General features: G+C 54.4%; 1 protein-coding gene across 1 annotated transcript; it reads right to left on the bottom strand.

Annotated features, from left to right (window-relative positions):
• Positions 1-290: 290 nt before the first annotated feature.
• Positions 291-10,707, bottom strand: GGA1 (golgi associated, gamma adaptin ear containing, ARF binding protein 1). Its single transcript, XM_030960645.1, has 17 exons — positions 10,571-10,707; positions 10,143-10,227; positions 9,766-9,841; positions 9,053-9,151; positions 7,695-7,818; positions 7,129-7,229; positions 5,976-6,056; positions 5,436-5,573; positions 5,204-5,285; positions 4,902-5,009; positions 4,469-4,624; positions 3,647-3,711; positions 3,329-3,507; positions 2,936-3,219; positions 2,550-2,719; positions 2,196-2,306; positions 291-2,031 (listed from the first exon to the last, which is right to left on the bottom strand). Exons 1-17 carry the CDS (start codon positions 10,599-10,601, stop codon positions 1,921-1,923), a joined length of 2,001 nt encoding a protein of 666 aa, XP_030816505.1. The 5' UTR covers positions 10,602-10,707; the 3' UTR covers positions 291-1,920.
• Between the last annotated feature and the right edge of the window lie 201 nt (positions 10,708-10,908).

The following is a 10,908-nucleotide window of genomic DNA, read 5'->3' as shown; positions in this document are numbered from 1 at the left end:
GGCACAGATTCCTGCCCACTGCCTCTCCATGGGGCACGAGGGAAGTGGGCAGCACCCAGTTCACAGCTTGGAAGTGGCTGCTCTCAAAAAAGGAATTGAGAACTGCTGGGGGAATTCCACCATCCCTGCTCATGGGAGCAGGGAAATCATTGTGACAAGGGCCTGAGTGACTGAGGGATGAACTGAAGGGGCAGGATTTGAGCTGGGCAGGATGCAGAGAAGCTCCTCAGGGGTCCGGGAAAAGTAAGGGGAAAAATGCATTCCTTGGGTCACAAGACAGAGGAGCAGGATCAGGAAAGAACTCTTTATTTCCCATAAATACAGCAGATTCTTCGCGCCGGGCGTCTAGTTTTAAATGTTTGTTTGTTTTCTTTCATTTACAGAATTTTGCACTGAAAATATATACAAGTCTATTCAAGAACCAAACAAGATCTGCAAAGAAAAAACCCATACAAAACCCTGAAGAGATGGGAAAGGGAAGTAAGACAACAGAATCCCAGCATAAAGACCTTGCTTCCCCCTCCCCTTTACTGCCCACTGTGCCCAGCTCTTGAGACACATCACCTTCGCTGCCCGAGCCAGGAGTGCGAGGCACCCTGCTCGTCTCCCTCTCTCACTTGCTTCCTTCTACCTCTGGCAAGCCAATGCCGAGCACAGCTTGCCTCTGCTTTTTATGATCAGGCCCTCTCCAAACCAGCTTAGTGATGGGAAGCAGCTTCCATGGTCCTAAGTCCCATGGGATTGGGGATTGCTTGGGATGTGCTACCCTCGGTCTCCTCAGTGCCTGCAGATCCCAGCTCTTGTGTCACAGTGATCAGGCGGCTGGGGTGAGCCCCCTCCCCGCCACAGGGAGCCAGGCCTGCCCTCAGCTGCAGCAAAGGTGCACAAGGCACAGCTGAACCCCCCCCCGTGCCCCAGTGCAGAGCTTTGTGGTGATGAGCTGGACTCCCATCTCCCCCCAGCTCCCAGCCCATCACTCACTCCTCTGCGAGAGGACACTGAAGAGCTGAGAAAACCCCCATGCCCCACCGAGCTCTCCAGCCCAGCTCGGGAAAGGAAGTCTCACTGCTGCTTCCTCTCCCCATCTGTCAGGAGGCTGCAGGCAGTCTCAACCTCCAGAGCATGCCCCTCTCTGGCCACCGTTCCCACAGCTTGCTATGACAGATAAAGCCTGTGGGAATGGTTCCTACCATGCTGTAGGGATTCAGAATGCCAGCTGAAGGGGCAGGGAAGGCACAGAGCAAGCCCTTCCCAGCCCCTGAGGCCCCACTTCTCACCAACAGCTCTGTAAGCAGCTAGGACAGAGATATGTGATGATCACTCCCCCTGAACCCCCCCCAAAGCAAAGTCTGCCCTCTGGTGCTGGAGAGATACCTAGGCTCTGTTCAGCCCTGTTCCTCATCAGCTCCAGTGTGATCCCACCACATGGAATCACTGGGGCCCCGCTCTAAGGAGGGGGCAAGGGGGACAAGAGAGAGCACCATAGAGCACAAAGTAGCTGAAGGGCTGAGAAGTGTGGAGGGGGCAGACAAGGAAAGGATCTTCCTTTGCTAGGCCTTGTCCTGGGCTGAGGTTGTTAAAGCTCCCCGTCCTTGTTCCCCTATGCACCTAAAGCAGGAAAGCAGGGTTAGAAGAGAAGCTGGACAGACTGGGGAGGGAGTGTCATCTTCAGAAGAGCAGGGAAGGCAACTGTTCACACACATGAAGCTTTCCACTCCACCTCTAGTCCTGTGAGATTAACATCTCCTGGCATCTCTGCTCTCCTCCTTGAGGCATGCTCCCTCTGGCCCTTGCCCGGCCATCTGGAGAATAGAGTGTGAGCACCAGCCCCCAGCCACCCTCCCATTTCCCCTGGCTGCTCCAGCCCCACAGGGTTGGTTTCCCAAGGAATCTGCAGTGTAGTGCCTGCAACATGTGGCCCTAGAGGTTTCCCCAGGATTCTGGTGGGGGAAACTGGTCCACGTCCCCAATTTCATTGTAGGTTTGCTCTCCCATGGTGAAGGTCAGTTTGTACCGTAGCCTCACTTTCTCCTGGGAGAAAAAGGATAAGCAGTCAGAAGAAGGGGAAGAAAGGCATGAGGCACAAATCACTCACATCTCAGATACTGCTGAGTAGAGGGAACAGGGACAGGGTAGGGAGACTTTGCCTAAGCACCAAGACCAGCCCGTTTGTGCCCCAAGGACAGTGCTGTTACCTTCTGTGGGTTAGCGAGCAGCAGGACTTGGGTGATGGCACTGGGGTGGACGATGGGATTGAACGCTGGCAGCTCCGTGCCTGAGGGAGGCTGTAGCTTCACCTTCATTATCTAGGGAGAGAGTGAGAGAAGAGAGTGACCACATTCCTCAGAGTGACTTGGCAGCCAGAAGCCCTGCTCCTGCACTTGTGAAACGTCCACTGTCTAGCCAAAGAGAAAAACATTGTGCTAATCTGAAGGTAACAGAATTTGCTCCCATGCCCACAGAGCTCTCTCCATCCCCCCTGTTCTTCCTGCAGAAGTAGAATCATGCTTTGGCCCAGTTTGGGACCTCAGCCCCAGCAGCTGTCTTACCTTGGGGACGGCAGACTGAAAGACAATATTGCGGATGGGCTGTGGGGCCGTGCTGAGCATAGAAATCACCACCACAAGCACGTCAGGCCTCTCGGGCAGGGCATCCTTAGCGAAGTGGAAGAGGACACGGAAGCCATGCTGATCATACACTGTCACAGGGAGGATGCTGCCTGTGGGAAAGGCAGGGACACGCAGCAGTCAGCCAGGAGGGAACTGGACTGACAGCACCTTTCCCCATCACCCTAACTCCATACTAGTGACAGAGACACTATTCCTCTTCAGCCTCCACAAAATTCAACAAGCAAGAAGTTTCTTCACATTCTTCCCTTCCATGTGTGCAGGGTTTAATCCCCCCATGCCTTCCCCCCTATTCTTCCCCAGCTCACTGGGTTTGATTGACTCCAGAGGTACAGTGATGTTGGCCAGCGAGATCTCCTGGGGCAGCGCAGTGGCAGGAGGCCGTGGTGGCACTGCAGTACTTCCTGCTGGTGTGGTGGCAGCTTTTGGAAGCGTAGCAGGGACAGGCAGCTCTGAGGTCAGAGGCAGCGTGGGGTTAGGGGAAATACTCTGCAGTACAGGCAGAGCACTGGGATTGTGGGCTGCGGTGCCAGAGCTGCTCCTGTTCTGCAGATCCCTCAGGGTGAGCCGAGGCGGTGGTTGCTGCTTCTCCCTGCAGGGGGAGAGAGATCGAGGAGTGGAACAGGGCACTGAAATGCTGTCCAGCACCCCGAAATAGAAACAATGGCGAGAGATGCCAGACTGCACTACCAAGTGCTTACCATCGCACTTGTTGAGATTCTGGAGGCAAAGACTGCTGCAGCAGTGTCTTGCCCAGGAGGTCCAGGTCATCCAGGCCACTGCTGCTAGGAGATGGTTTCGGGGAGGATGTACCAGCATCTGCTTTGACTGGTGGTGTTGCCATGATAGGGGTGATACTGAGCTCACTGCTGTCTGATGACTGAAAAGAGCAGGCAGGAGAGCCCCAAAGCAGGGTTGCATATCAGCACCAGCCATCAGATGTGGCATGTTTCCCTGCCTTCATTTGAGGGGGCTTTTACCACCCTCCCCACCCTCTGCCCTAGCTCCCAGAGCATTACCTGGAAGCTGTTCCAGCCACTGCTGTCACTGGCCTGGACAGGATGTGGTGCTGGATCATTCAGGCCTGCCAGGAGTATAAGCAAACATGAAGCTTACCTACCAAATCAGTAAGAGCATTAAATACAGCCTGAGTAAGACGCAGAAGCAGCAGGGCAGAAGTGCCAACGTGGTCTCCATCTCTGGCCCCCATCCTTACATGGGGGAGAGCCAGGAGGGTGACAGTGGCTTTCTTCTGTCCAGATAGCTTCATTTATAGTTCAGTTCTCACTGCAATGGGCAGAAAAAAATGACTGCTACTGAGCTGACCAATCTGACTGACCATGTTGTCTACTTGATGCTGTTGTACTCAAAAGCCTTGCCTTAGGAAACAGACACTTTGCTGTGCAAAGCAGGACTCTAGAGCCTTCTAGGAGTGACACCTCACATGATTTCATGTGAACAGTTCTGGAAGTCCCATGCCTCTGTTATCAGTTCATGACTTCAACAGCAAGCAGAAAACATGAGGAGCTGGGGGTGACCCACCCTTGTGATCCCATCTGGGGATGGCCATTGCATCACTCTTGATTTACCTGCCAGGTCAGTTTACCCAGAGCAAATCAGTGGGCATATCCCTAGAGGCTCTCTGACTAGCCAGGAAAACACCATGGGACTGAAGTTCAGAATCGTAGCAGAGTCCTTCCCTCCTCTCCCTCACACTAAATCAAAGAACCTCTTTGTCCTTCATTATTCACTTCTACAGGAGCTCTCTCTTATTCATGTTCCTGACAAAGAAGAACTATCTAGAGTCAAAGAATGAAGAGCCTTTGCTCTGGATTTCTCACCTAAAGACATGAGTTCATCATCCAGCAAGGAGACAGAGCCAGCTTGGTCAGGCACAGGGACTGCTGAGCCACCTGAAAGGGTGGGCAAGGCTGGGTAGGAAGGGCATGTTGCTGGAAGGTCCAGGCCAGACAAATCCAGAAGTGCTGAGGTGCTGCCTGCAAAAAGAAAAGCATCTGAAATCGTTGTCCAGTCCTTATGCAATGTGGTGAGGCCTAGCTCCCATCCTTCCTCACACCCGCTGCTCTCCCTTCCAGTTCCCCTTCCCCATGTACCAGTCACATCCACAAGCCATTTCCTTATCTCACCAGCCCCACTCTAAGCTCCTGCAGGTTTCCCCTTTCCACTTCTCTCAGTCCTCTCTTACTCTGCAGAAAACCAGCAACAGGGTCCCTCTGCTTGACATTCCTGTCCCCCTTCTTCAAGTCTCCTCACCTCGAAGGGGACTGGCCACTGTCTCCCCATTGATCTCTTCTCCCCGTACAAGCTGCTTGTAGAGATTGATCACCTGGGTCAGATTGTCATTGGCTTGCAGAATCTCCGCTGAAAATAAGTGTGAAACAGTGAAGAGAGTAACTTTGATACCCTAAGTCTGTTTCTCCCAAGCAAGGCCCAAGTTGCTGCAAACAAAACCACTGCAGAGAGCGTTTTCACCACTGTTGCTGCAGGCTGCACCAGGGTACACTGACACCTCCAGGGCAGTCTCAGCAGGAATGAGAAAGGTCAGATATGTTTACCTAGAGCTTCATCATTGTCTTCTGTGTCACTGGCGAGCCGGAAAAGCATGGGCCTCATGCGCTCACAGCGCTGATAGAGCTCCTGGGGCAGCAGAGAAACAGTGATGATGAGGTGAGCATCCTGAGCAATGGGATGCTCAGCTGGGTGTGCAAAATAGGCAGGAGGATGAGGGGATAAGGGTCACCCATTTCTGCTAAGCCCAAGGAGTATTCTGGGATTGCCTTTCCTCACCTTCATTAGATCCTCATTGCTTTCCGTTGTCTCCCCCTTGCTGTAGTTCGTCACCATCTCTGTCAGCAGCTTCACGTTGTTGTTCACCTCCTCAATGGCATTCACCCTCTTGGAGATCTTCTCCATGCGCTTTTGGTCCTGGAGGGGAAGCACATGGGGAAGGGTGTCCTTACCTGGAGAGAAGGAAGGCCAGGCCAACCAACCACCCTGGACTAAAGCCCAGCAACACTGCTCTCAAAAGAGTTCCCACTCCAGTGGAAAACTCCAGGTAATCTCTGGGCAGGAACATGCCAGACAGGGATGGAATTGCTGTAGATCTAGTGCTGCAGCAGGGCTTGGGCCACAGAATGCACTCAGAGCCATTCCTCTGAGTAGCCAGGGGATGGCAGAACTCACACAAGGACTCTTCCACAGCTGCTGCACCCAAATTTTGGGCAGAAGCTCCGTATGTCTGCATGAGGTCACAAAGCCAGTCCTCCTTTGGTGCCAGCCATCACCACCCAGACCATGACCCCCAGCTCTCTTCCTCCCCAGTCACACCTCCTGAACCATCTCCTTGATGAGCTTGTTGGCAGCCCGGAGATCCTCAGGATGGGAACTTTTCAGGAGGCGAGCCAGCGTCTGCAAAAGAGAAGGTACTCCTGAGCCCAAGCTGAGGGATGGCAGCCAGAGTCACTCTTGCAACACCAGAGCCAACAGCTGCCCCCATCCCAAACCTGTATCTGGCAGAGGCAGTGGACAACTCCAACCATTTAGAAAGCCCAGCCACAGGAGCCTGTGGGCTATCAGAGACCAGGGAGAGAAGTACAACTGGCTTTGCTTTTCCTCTTGTAGTTCTAGTTATGCAAGCTAGGTCTTTCCCTGAAGATCCCCTGCATTCAAAACCTGCTCTGGCCTGCCCATTACCCATCATGGAGAGTCTGGAGTGCAGCAGCACTGAGACAGGAAGAGAGCCTGGTTTATGCAAGAATTGCCATGGCATTGTAATGGACTCATACTTGGACTTGTTCACGTGCCTCTTTGCTGGTGATGAGAGAGAGCTCCCACTTCCTCTCCACAGTCAGTGAACAGTCCTACTGCCCATCTTCAAATCCTCATTTTCAAACTCTGACCCATGGAGGCAAACTTGCAAACTATATCCCTTGCAGCAAACTGGCATGACACTCCTGCTGCAGAACTAGACCCAGAGGAGCCCAGTAGTTGCTTAAATGTATCAGCACTGATACTGCAGAGGTTTGCCTGAGTGGTGACACAATTCTGATGGAAAGACAACACAGGATGGGTCCAGGTGGCTAGAAGTGGTTGGGCAATAAGGAGATTGCAGTGCTGGGAGTGGGGAAGAGATAACAGCAGCAGCATCTGGGGCTGAGATTTAAACCTCATGGCCAGATAACTCCAAAGTCTAGAGAGCTCACAGCAGCAAACCTCCCCAGACCTGCTTGGGCCAATGTCAGCACCTCACCCTTTGCACCATCCTGCAGTTAAGTGCTCCAAAGGTCAAACAGACCCACATGCCCCGCTCCTCTGGATGTTTCCTTTGTCATGATTTTGGAACAGGCTCTCAGCATTCCTGTGATGCATTTTCTGAAGGACATGTGCAGAAGGGACCTTGACTCTCCCACATAACGGCGACATAAGGTACTGGAGCAGGAAGATGATGCCTACTGTCCCTCTCCTTGCACAGAGCCCTTACCTTGGATTTTTCTTCATCATCAAAGATGATGTTCTTGGGTCGAGGAGGAGGTGGTGGGAAAGGAGCGTCATCGGGAAGTTTGGGGTCACACTTCACAATCCCTGCAGCAGCAGAAGAGATCAGGAGGACTCACCCACGCAGGGATGGCACTGCCACCCAGGTCTTTTTTCCCTAATGGCCCACCAAATCCAGCTGGGACTGAGGGTGTGTGGGTTAGCTCCTGTTACACAAGATCCTGGATTGTGTTTCCATTCCCCATAAATATCCTCTCAGAAAATTCCAGCCTATACTGCCAAAGTACTTGCAGCCCTTCAGCCCCAGACCTTTCCAGTGCCCCATCTCCCATGTGAGCAAGCAGATGAGCCCTCCAACCCAGCAATGCCCTCTGCTCAGCCAGGAGCCCCAAGGCACCTGCTCTGTCTCCTGACCCTGGTGCTGAGTCAGACTGATGGATGCCCTGGGTCTGGGCAGAGGGAAGGGAGAGATTCTTTCAGATTTCTCCCAGACAAAAATGAAGGAGGGCAAAACCATCTGTCCACTGCCCCTTCCAGACCACTACCTCTCACCTTGTTTCTTCAGCATCTGGTAGGCTTCAGTTATCTTCACCTCATGAGGCAGCCCTAATGTCCAGCTGTACATCAGCTCCAGGATCTTTGACTTCACTTTCTCTGATGTCCGGCTGCCAAGATACTAGAGGAAGAGAAAACAGGAGGCGTGAAGTTGATCTGAGCCGTTGCAAGTCTGGCCTGTTCCTCTCCTCGCCCTCCCAGAAGAAGTGAGACTGTTCCCAATGGCACAAGGAGGAAAGAGGAAGCAAGCAGGAGAGCTCACAAGGGCCTTGCAACACATCCTATGCTGTGCCTGGTTTCCATCACAGGAAAAACAAGAGGTGTGAGAAATGCTGCAGCAGCAGCTCCTCAGTGACACACAGGGACAGGTGGGAAGGCTCAGGCAGGTCTCCTGTCACTTTGTGAAGGGAAGGGTCCTGTGAAAAGAAGCTGCTCAGCAAGGCAGCCCTTTAGGAATGAGGGGACAGCTGGGCTGGGAGAAGGATGTGGGTAATGGTCTCTGAGGCAGGGCCGCGAGCAAGGTGAGCCCCAGCTGACCAGCACCCAGCAGGTGCCATGCAATCATCCAATCATCCTTCAGCCTTTTCACATGGGTCTGATGGGAACACTGGTGGTAGAAACAGTGCCTGTGCCACCAGAAACAAGTGGCTTAAGGCAGAGGACATACTGTAGGGTGCCAAGCAAGAGAACTTGAGGATGCTGCTGTCACTGTCCGGGGCTATTCATCATCACAGATCACAAGCTGTGACTGGCAGACAAAGGTTTTCCTTAGTCATATTTAGCCTGGGTTCCCTTAACTCTACACTTGCTGGTGTTCACTGCCTTGACTGAAGTAGGGGAGCCCACAGAGCTTGTTCTGCTGCAGGAACAGCAGCATCAGCAGAGGAGCAGGTACTGACTTGGTTCTTTAGATGGACTCGCCAGAACACCACTCACCAAGCCTGGGCCTGCCCTCCAAGAGTGTCTCAGTCAGGTTGGGACACCCCAGAGAGACACGGTCCCATCACAGCTGGGGCAGGTTCCTGAGAACATGCAGCACAGACAGAGCCCAACAGGGATGCAGGGAAGGTGACTCCAAGCACACACATGAGCTCAGTAGTCTCACAAGTGCTGGCTGCACCATGTCCAGTGGGCCCTCAGCTTCCTACAACAAGAATCAGCCTGGAACAGAGGGGTGAAAACTCACTTCCCACCAGAAAACTCACCGGGAAACAAGGACTAGATCTCCTACTAACACTGTCCTATTTCGCCCACATCCCTGTGGGTGTCTGACCTTTTTTCTCAGCCACCACTTTTCCCCAAAGCCCTCCTGCCACCAGGCAGCAGTCCCTTCCAGCAGATGCCGTGAGACCCACCTTAGGGGACACCACCTTGATGAGCTCATTGAGGAAGCGGAACTTGCCCACCTCATCGTGGAAGCGTTTGCCACAGCTCTTCATGCACGACTCCAGCACCTGGGGAGAGCGGCCACGTGAGTCCCAGCATGGGGCAGCAGCAGGATCAGGAGCCAGCTCCTTCCTGCTTCCCCCTCACCAGGTACAGAGCCTGTGGCTCCTGCCACAGCAGCACAAAGGGACACCCCCTGCTCCCTCCCAGGTGCTCAAGTACTCTCCCACAGGGAAGAAAGATCCCCATCTCTGGGGCCAGTTTTTGCAGAGATGGCTAAACAGCCCATCTAAAGGGTTACCCTTAGAGAGGTCACAAATACCAGGATTTCAAAGTAGGGATCCACAACATGATTAAGAATCATTGAATCCTTTAGGTTGGAAAATACCATCAAGATCATACAGTCCAACCATTAACACAGCACTGCCAAGGCCACCACAACAAAAGCCAAAAAGCTTCCTATTCAACTTCAACAGGCTATGATCCTTCTAGGAACAAAACCTTTCCAAGTAACCTCTCCTGACTTGTGGAACCACCTTCAGTCCCTCTCCCACCCAAGGGCCCAGGTGCTCCAGGGCTTTCTCAGAGGGAATTCAAAGGTTCCCGTGCTTCTCCAGTCAAGCTGGAGCATCTCCACGCCCTGCCCCTCCATCTAGTTCTACCAGCCTGCAGATGCCCTTACCGTGAGGGCCTGGATAGCTTCCCATTCCTGTGGAGACTGGATCTTGTGGGCAAGAAGCCGGGTGGCAAGTGGAGGACTGGAAGGAGTGAGGGGAAAAGAAAAGCTCGCCAGTTATTGACAATATGTCTGGTACCTGCATTTCTGTCTGGGAATCCAGAGCTGAAAAGCATGTTGCAAGCTGAAGATGCTGATAAGGCACTAAGACACCTCAAAATCCGGAGGGAACCTTCCATTAGTGGACCCCCCACCTACCCCCACCTCGAGAGCCTTCATGTCTATTCAGCTCTTGGGACAATCCCACTGGATTTTGCTGGGGGTGGGAAATCATAACCAGGCCTGTGACCTGGAGAAGCCTGGGGAAAGGACAAAGCACTTACCCCTCTAGCTCCTTATTGAGCTGCTCACAGAACGCATTGATACCATCCCAGTCCAGGTCCTTGTTCAGGGGGTTTGTGGCTTTGTCTGCGGGCAGGAGGAGGGGACGGTGAGAAGAAAAACCCAACAGGCTCCCACTCTGTGGAAGGACATCATTGATGCCACTCCCTCCCTGCCAACTCCAGCGGGTGCAGCAGCAGGGGACGGCGTGGGAGGAGAAACACACTCGTGTCCACTCGCCCCTTCCCACAGGAGCCCTGTGCACCAACTCTGGCCCCTCCTCCCTGCTGACCCACCGTACCCCTGCCTCCGGCTGGGCCCTGGGGTCTCACCGCCGCCCGCAGCCCCTCTCCCTCACAGCCCTGCGCTCCCCACGCCCGCGCCCTCCCCGCCCCACTGGGAGGGCAGCGGTGGTCGCAGCCGCACTCACTGATGCGCGCCTCCAGCGTCTCGGGCTCCATGTCGGCGGCCCGCGGCTCCTCACCGGGGCAGCGCCTCTCCGCCGCCGCCCTGCCGCCGGGCCCGGCGCGGCCGCGCCATGGAGAGCCGCGATCGCTCTGGCCACCGAGAGCCGGAAGTCGGCCGTGCGGAGCGCCGCTCCGCTGCCAGCGCGCCCCCTGCCGGCCCGCGCTCCCGCTGCACCATGAGCTCACCGCGCAGGGCAGGGAAGGGCGCGGGAGGCGGAAGGAAGCGGAAGGAAGCGGAAGGCCCTCCCGGAGAAGGACACAGAGGGCAAGCGGGCGCGGGGCGGGGCGGAGCGCCGGAAAG

The sequence above is a fragment of the Camarhynchus parvulus genome, chromosome 1A (assembly GCF_901933205.1).
Source record: "Camarhynchus parvulus chromosome 1A, STF_HiC, whole genome shotgun sequence".
Taxonomy (NCBI): Eukaryota; Metazoa; Chordata; class Aves; order Passeriformes; family Thraupidae; genus Camarhynchus; species Camarhynchus parvulus.
The sequence above is the reverse complement of the archived record's forward strand: the minus strand, read 5'-3'. Positions and strand labels throughout refer to the sequence as shown.